Source organism: Haemaphysalis longicornis, unplaced genomic scaffold, assembly GCF_048455015.1.
Source record: "Haemaphysalis longicornis isolate Haplotype H1 unplaced genomic scaffold, Haemaphysalis longicornis Haplotype H1 scaffold_246, whole genome shotgun sequence".
In the NCBI taxonomy this organism is placed as follows: Eukaryota; Metazoa; Arthropoda; class Arachnida; order Ixodida; family Ixodidae; genus Haemaphysalis; species Haemaphysalis longicornis.
Window position 1 is genome coordinate 120,354 of NW_027526312.1, and position 8,210 is coordinate 128,563.

The window sequence follows — 8,210 nt, forward strand, 5'->3', positions numbered from 1 at the left end:
GAGCTGAGAGCTGGTCAGCCCGCACTCCCACTGCTCCGGGGTGGGGGAAGGGAGGGGGTTCGGGTGGTCGGCGCATTCCCATACAAGATGGTACGTCGTATTGGGAGTGTAGCAGGTAGGGCAGTTGTAAGGGTAGGTAGTGGGGGATATATGGTGAAGAATACGAGTGTTAAAATAAGTTTCCGTCTGGAGTCTGCGCCATATTCGGGCGTCGCAAGTGCTGAGGGAGGGATGAGGGGGTGGGTAATGGAGACGGCTCTGACGGTAGTGGTGCAGTATATCAGTGTAGCGACTGGGAACGGGAAGGTTGGAGGACGATGCAGCCGAGTTGCCCGCCCCTGATGGGAATGCCCGGAGTAAGATATCGCGGGCAGCGGCATGTGCCGCCTCATTCCCTGGGAGTGAGGCATGACCTGGGGTCCATACAACTTGGATGTAGGGCAGGGTCTTTATTGTCTGGAGAAGCTTGAGGGCGGGAGGTGGAAAAGGGGGAAACGAGGTAGTGGGTCGCATGGCCATTCCCTTTTTTGCTAATTATATAGCTTGTTTGAGCAAAGTTTATGTCAAAAGTGGTGTCAGTATGATTCTAACGAGGAAATCTTTTGAATGAACCAAACTTGCATTTTGTCTGCATGGCCCCTTTAAAGCTTCAATACAAGCCCACCTCTTGACTTCAATAAATGTTAATTCTCACTCTCTCTTCCGACTGCCCGTAATGTGTCACAGGACAAGGCCTTTGGGCAATACTGTGCCCTTTAATTATATATCTGCAGCTTTGCAAATGTGCCGTCTGCGCTGGCTTTTGCGCATGCGTTCCCTGCATGCTGGTCTATCATTACCTGGAATGGTCCCTTTGATGTTTGCTGTTTTTTACCCAACTGTGTTGAAACAAACAAAACAAAAAACATTTCCGGGGGTCATGTAGTTCGAACATGAAGAACAGATGCACAAGAGCCGGTGAATTGGTCTGTCTGGATGGAGACTGGTCTTCATGGCGAAAGGGCTGCTACAAAAGCGCCACCCCTGGTACCTTACTGACAATCTGAGCGCGGTGGCCAAAAGGGACAAAACTTGCATGCATGCAAGTAAACAAAGACGCGCATATGTGCCACATTGGTCTCGACAGCAGGCGCCATGCCTCCAGAGTGCGCAGCTGAAGCTTTCCCCACGTGCTCGCGTTGTCTGAAATATGATGTCCCCGACTGTACTTCACTTGCCTGCTGTGTAAACATGCATTCCATCTGTCTTTTAGCTTAGCACCAGTAACGTGTGTACAGGCTAGTAAGTTATGAAGCTTCAATAAAAGCCTTGTATGTCACTCATCTGAGTGTCTCTGTGCAGTTTGCTCCGATCCCACAATTGTAAATCGACGATTTCTGCTAGTGCCAGCTCCAGTATCTCATGTGACAGCATAAATGCATGCGTGCATCGAGGAGGGAGGCAGGTAGTAGTTCTTGAGCATGAAGGTTGCAAAAACGGCAAGGCATGCTACAAAGCAATATCACCAGTTACTTCGCTGCTAAATCATCTCACCATCAGTGCATGTGCATCCCAACTTTTGTCAGACCTTCTTTTCGACAACTGGCACTACTTACGTTTGCAAAACTAGACCATTATATGGGACCCCAAAGCACTACAACGTCATCTGGGCTTTTTGTGTTCTAGCTAAAGTGCGGTGTCTGCTGCAACTTGCACTTTTTTAAACTGTGACATCTTTATCGTTATACCTTTAGTCACTGTGCTCAGCCAGCAGCACTTCCCAATTACGTAGCCACAAGACAGTGCTGTCTTTCTCTTTTTCCTTGTAATGAACTTCACATCCGTTAATAGTTTGTGATTCTCCATACCTTAGACTGACAAAAGCTGGTCACCGCTGCTCCCGACATGACAGACGCTTCTTGTAGTCGTCTTTGCTGTTCCTGCTCTTTCCACTTGATTTCTGACAGGTGCCTGGTCAGACCTGAAAGGCGAATGCGAGCATTTTGCGAAAAACTTGCTGCATACAGCACATTTTACAGTGGCAACTTATGGGCTGCTGACGAAAACAGCAGAGAGGAGTTTTGGGTCACTCTTCTTCGTACGTTTCTAATTTTATGAAACACCACAAAATGGTTCACAATGTTGCAACATTGAAGGCCTAGTTTCCTGTGTACTCAACTTGTGAAAAGGGGACAGCACTTTTAGTTGTACCTCCAGCCCACAAATTTGCAGGGACTGCTTACATAATATGTGCAGATGTCACAACTGTAATTGAAGAGTTAGACAATGCAGACGAAAGACCGGAACCCAGAGGACACGTCGATCAAGCGTTTTTTTACCTTCCAAGAATTCGATTCAACACGCTGTTTTATTTAACCATACTCAAGTCAGGCCGCCTGGTTCAAAAGACCGGCGCTTCTGAACGCCAGTGCGTAAGGATATTTCTGAGTAAATTAATCAGCATTTGGTGAAGATAGAAATGTATCCCTTAACTGAGGTGACGTTGCGAGAATACAGCGTCACACTAGCTTTGTGGTGTAAGAAGCGGGGAAATAAGCAATGTAATGTCAAAAATATTTCTTAGCGAGATATCCAAAACAACCTGGCAAAAAAACAAAAACAAGCAAACGTACTTATCAGGTGCCTCTTGCCCTTTCTGTGCAATGCGAGCATTTCAATGGTGTCGAGTACGGGTCGATGCGAACACACCGTGCACGAGTATCTGAAACGAAGAACATCAATCGTGACGCCTCGACGGTCTTCCTCTGTGAAGACGCATCGACGCGTTTATACTCACTTTCCATTCTTCAGCAACAATGCTTCGTCCTCCGGTATATGGCTGACAAGAATCTCACTTACTCTTCGTTTCTACAAAACATGAAAAAGCGAGGAAACAGCGTTAAAACAGAGCCCGATGTTAGTGTCACTGAAGGAAACGAGTTTCGCTTTTGGATGGTTTTTCGTGCACTCTTCAAAGCCGCCAGAAAAACAACAGATCACCAGAATGGCCAAACAGAAAGTACTAAACCTTGAAACGTTAAATTCAGTAGTAATGTGACCGAATATTGACTTACTTGAAGATCTTGTAGCAAACCAGTATCTGTCCCTTCCCTTTTAAACGCCATGTTGTGTTGATGCCGCGTCCAGTATGGATTTGCTACGGATTGGATCGCGCTGACTACGTATTTTGACGAGCGGTAGCAGACGACTTATTGGCAGCACGGATGAAAGGATGTTTGCAGTTTTCAAATGGACACTGAAGTATAGGAACTTGGCCTCTGTTGGCGGGTGGCAGCGTACAGTGCCGTGAGCACAAATATACCGATCTTCATAGCAGCAGTTGCTGTTAACGCAAAGAATCCTAAACGCGCGAAAATGGGTATCGCCCGCCCTGTATGTACTTTTCCGCAAAACGCGGAAATATCTTCTACGCACAGGCTGTTCATGTAGGCAAAAAATTTTGCTTTCAAGAATAATTAAGCAAGGCATTTCATTTAAATTACTAGCAAGGTTTGTATCAGTTTTGTTTTCGGCTCTATACGCCTCGAGCTTCGCGATCGCTGCGCCGCCTGCCGCCGCTTCTCCGCGGCGTTGACGGGATTTGCGCTGTGTGACTGATAGGGGCTCGTGCGGTGTTTTGGTTCTATTTCGCTTCTTTTCGCCTTTCCGCGCCCTAAAAAAACTTGTTATGGTGACGACTATAGGCAAAGAGTACGTTTAGGTCACTTAAAAAGCAGCTGCGTCTTCGCAGAGTACGCGATCGCCTGCAAGCATAGAGATAATATACTCCTGCAAGAGCTATCCGGGGACGCGGTTCTGCGCGCTTCGTCGCCGCTCTTCCGGGCGTCGGCGACGGCAGCAACATATCACCCATGTCACCTCCAAAACATCAGGCACAAATGAATTCTACTGACGCCTCGTTTAGACCTGATACTGGCACAATGAGAGGTTGGCTTTATTTTGCAGCGTGGACAACGAATGCGGCTTCGTTTCGCATATATACGCCGCAGAAAGATATGTTTCGGGGATGTGATTACCCAACCCCGGACAATAACTTATGTCTTTTATAAGAATATAAACCATGCGAAAATGTAAAGTATATTCCAAGCCTGTGCGTCGTTAAATATGTGCCCACACACGCCATACAGCAAGAACCAAGGAAATGAAACTACAGAAAAATAAATGATGTGCCAATGCGGAATTTAGAAACATACTCTAACGGAAACGAAAAAAAAAAAAACAGTGCAGCTTCTGGCATGCTAAAGACGTTCGTCTAAACTTAAGCCAGGTAGGTTATACGCGAAATGCTATTTCGCGAGAAATCGGTGGGAGGGGGGGGGGGCGGGGAGGGGGACGCCGTGTACAAATGCGGAGCGCAATCAAGCAATGAACGTTTTAGTAATCCCACACATAAATCTCGCGTTCACTTTCCTTTTGTTTTTCTACTTCAACGAAGAGCTGATCGTACGGCGGACGAATTTTTGGAAGTATACAGGGTAGGCTGTTCAATAAGCGATGAAATGTGTCGTTGGAAGAGTGTGGTATGTGATAAGGCCCCCTGATTTCAGTTTCTGGTTTATTCTGGAGGCTCCCTCTGCCATATGACGATATTTCGAAGAAGCATTTAGTCGCGGACGCGGATTATATTGTAAGCCCGTCTCCGCGCTGCTCGCAGAGGATATATGTAGCAGATGAAGGTCTGCGGGCGCGCACCTCATGACAAGACGACTCTGTCGTGTGCTGATCCCCGAGTATAATTATGCATTGTCCATGGTACTTTTGTTGAATATTCCCGAATTTAACACAGACTGGCTTGTAAATGGTGGTGATCAATATCTGAGGTATAATATTGGCAAACGTAACTGGTGTGCTGTCAGGTATGAGTGCTCCGCTGATTATGTAAGCGCACAAAACCGATTTAAATCGTAGTGTATAGCCGTAGCATGAACATCTGAGGAACCGGTGGTTACGGAGACACGGCTAGTAAATTCAGGTCAGTGTAACTACAGTCGGCTCCATCATACGCCGGTTCCGCGACGCTGGCCTGTGACACACACTTGGCGCTTATACAGACCGAAAATACAACACTAAGATCTCGTCGGAAACATTTGCACTCTCGTAAACACACCCCATTTGCGAACAGAGTGACTGCTTCACACAAACACGAATTTCAAACGCCCACAAACGGTAAATCTCAGTTGTGAACGTGCCGCAAAAGCAGCGGCGGCACTGAGGAGCGGGGTGCGGACTCCCGCGCCTGCTTTCGAAACGGGCCGCTAGGGGGATTTCAGTGGCGCCCCTACAGGCCGCGCTCGAGGCGTATAGTAGACCACATGGAGGAAGAAAAAGTTGTAGACCATTAGCCTATCTTAGTAGTTTGAATTTAAATTTAGTCTCTCAACTCGGATTTCTTTTTAATTCTGCCCTGCCGCTACCCCTGGCTGGGCTGTTATTTTATCGACTTCCCTGCTTTTTTTCCACCAATACTCTAGCCGCTGCTTAGTAATACCTACTGCTGACCAGTTAATGTTTCCATCTATTGCGAAGCCCAGTGCCTCAGGAAGTAGGACTTTCCCCCCAATTCTATCCGGCTGAATCTTTTGGCATCCTATTACTATGTGGTCGATCGTTTCTTTATCCCTGCCACATACAACACATGTCTCATCCTGGGACGAATATTTGCCCCCCTTGTTTAGTTTTTGAAGGTCTTCCGCATTATCTGCCAGCAACACTATATCGTCCGCGTACATCAATCCCGGAATCCGTTGCTCCACCAACTCTCCATTGCTTCGGTACGACAAGTCAAAGCCTAATCCACTCTCCTCCAATCGTCTTTCCATTCCTCTAATCTACAGTGTGAACAGCAATGGCGAAAGGGGGCACCCCTGCTTTAAACCTCTTCGAATGTATACGGGCTCTGTGCCTGTACGCCCTTCCCATGTAATATGCGCCCTGTTATCCTCATATATTGCCCTTAGCAGCCCCACAAAATCTGACCCAATCCCCTCTTCTTCCAGTATATGCCACAGCAATCCCCTATCCACGTTGTCATAAGCTCCCTTTATGTCCAGAAACAGTAGCCATGTTGGTCTGCCCAGCGCTGCCGAAATTTCGATGGTCTGGGTTATTACGAAAATATTATCTTCTAGGCGTCGACCCGGCCTAAATCCGTTTTGCAGTTCCCCTAAAATACTGTTACTTTCCACCCACTTCAACAACTCGGCTTTGACGGCTTGTATAGCTAATCTATAGAGCACTGACGTGACTGTAATCGGCCTGTAAGAGCTTTATAAATCAAACTCATTCTGCTTTCGCGCCATTGCGTGGGAATCCTCTCGGATTTTATAGCGCGCTCGATGGCTCTATACAAGTGCGTCTTTCCCGCTGGTCCCAAATGGTTGATAATCTCTATTGGGATACCATCCGGTCCTGTTGCCGTACTTTTGGGAACACTGTGTTCTGCCTTTTTCCAGTCCAAAAAAATTTCCCGCATTTCCCCGAGGGGAAGAATGTGAAAGTGCGAATGCACGAGTTGAATTTGCGCGGTTCGGTAATGTTCGCGAAAGAGAGATCACACACACACACACAACTACAAAGAAAGAAAGATGCATTTATTCACAGACACCTATTTGTGTTGTCGTTGTACTTGATTGCTAGAGCGGATCTCAGCTTTGAAATTTCGTGTCAGTACTCCTTTAAGCAGGTGCATTAGCCCTTCTCACGCCCGATTCTTGGCCAATCCCCCACGTGGGTATGTGCCATGTCAGCGGCCAGGCAGCGCGCGCCCATCTCCCCCCGTTGCCAAGGAAGACGAGGAGATTCCTGGCCAATCCCCCACGTGGGTATGTGCCATGTCAGCGGCCAGGCTGCGCGCGCCCATCTCCACGTGCGCGGACATCGCCGGTATTCGATATTAAATTCTTTATCTGTCGCTCTTCTATTGGCCACATGTGTCCGGGTAGCCGATATCTCGCGTGTTTGGCCGAAAGTATTTGCTATGACTCCATGTAGGTATTTTAATGCGCTGTCCCCCAGAAGAACGTTACCGTCCCCGTCCTGTATGAGTCTGCACCTCTTTAGTCGTTGTTCCCAATGCTTTTAAATGATTCCAGAATTTTTGGGGGGCGCTCTTATCCTTCTTACGTATACCTGATACCCATTTCTCACTCGCAGTTTTAATCTTCGCAGTGTCTAGAGTTACGTCCGACGGAACCCAAAATTGAAAACTAGGGTTACGTCCGACAGAACTTTAAGCCAGTTTCTAGAGTTACGTCCGACGGAACCCAGAATTGAAAACTAGGGTTACGTCCGACGTAACTTTAAGCCAGTTTCTAGAGTTACGTCCAACGGAACTTTAGGCCAATGTTTTGAGTTACGTCCGGCGAACGTAAAGCATTAAAAAAACGCAGTGTCTAGAGTTACGTCTGACGGAACCCAAAATCGAAAACTAGAGTTACGTCCGACAGAACTTTAAGCCCGTTTCTAGAGTTACGTCCGACGGAACTTTAAGCTGGTTTCTAGAGTTACGTCTGACGGAACCCCAAATTGAAAACTAATGTTGCGTCCGACGGAACTTTAAGCCCGTTTCTAGAGTTACGTCCGACGGAACTTTAAGCTGGTTTCTAGAGTTACGTCTGACGGAACCCCAAATTGAAAACTAAAGTTACGTCCAACGGAACTTTAGGCCAATGTTTTGAGTTACGTCCGGCATAACATAAAGCACAAAAAATTTACAGCTCTTGAACACTCTTGAACCAATTTACATGGTTCAAGAGTAATTAATAGGGTTGGGTGTCAGTTAATATTTCAACTCGATTAATTGGCATCGATTAATTTGATTATGCATGGATTATTTTGTTGTGTGGTTTTTTTAGGAAAAAATGACCAAAAATAATTATGTAGTAGTACATATCAGATCAATATGCTCATACACTTGTTCAGACACATTCCGTATGAGGTAAGTACGTCATCATCACGGCGCATGATACGGACGCGACGCTTATCAGCTCGTTCGTCACTCACATTTTTTTCTCACGCCGCGCTTTGTCTTCGGCACGAACAGAGGCAAGGGGCATCTGAACAGGCGAAAAGCATCTAATAGTCGGATTTCCGGATTACAATGTTCTCAGTTTCTTTTACTTGTATTTCCTTATATATTATCTGCGGATGAATCGTGACCGCCGCACGCAAATGGCGGCAGTTCTCGACCACACTCGGCAAGCATGATGCCA

The 8,210-nt window shown here is 46.8% G+C and overlaps 1 protein-coding gene across 1 annotated transcript; it reads right to left on the bottom strand.

The window, feature by feature from the left end:
- Positions 1 to 1,379: 1,379 nt before the first annotated feature.
- Positions 1,380 to 3,212, bottom strand: LOC144172606 (sodium channel modifier 1-like). Its single transcript, XM_077701257.1, has 4 exons — positions 3,054 to 3,212; positions 2,777 to 2,847; positions 2,613 to 2,701; positions 1,380 to 1,960 (listed from the first exon to the last, which is right to left on the bottom strand). Exons 1-4 carry the CDS (start codon positions 3,102 to 3,104, stop codon positions 1,824 to 1,826), a joined length of 348 nt encoding a protein of 115 aa, XP_077557383.1. The 5' UTR covers positions 3,105 to 3,212; the 3' UTR covers positions 1,380 to 1,823.
- Positions 3,213 to 8,210: the final 4,998 nt, after the last annotated feature.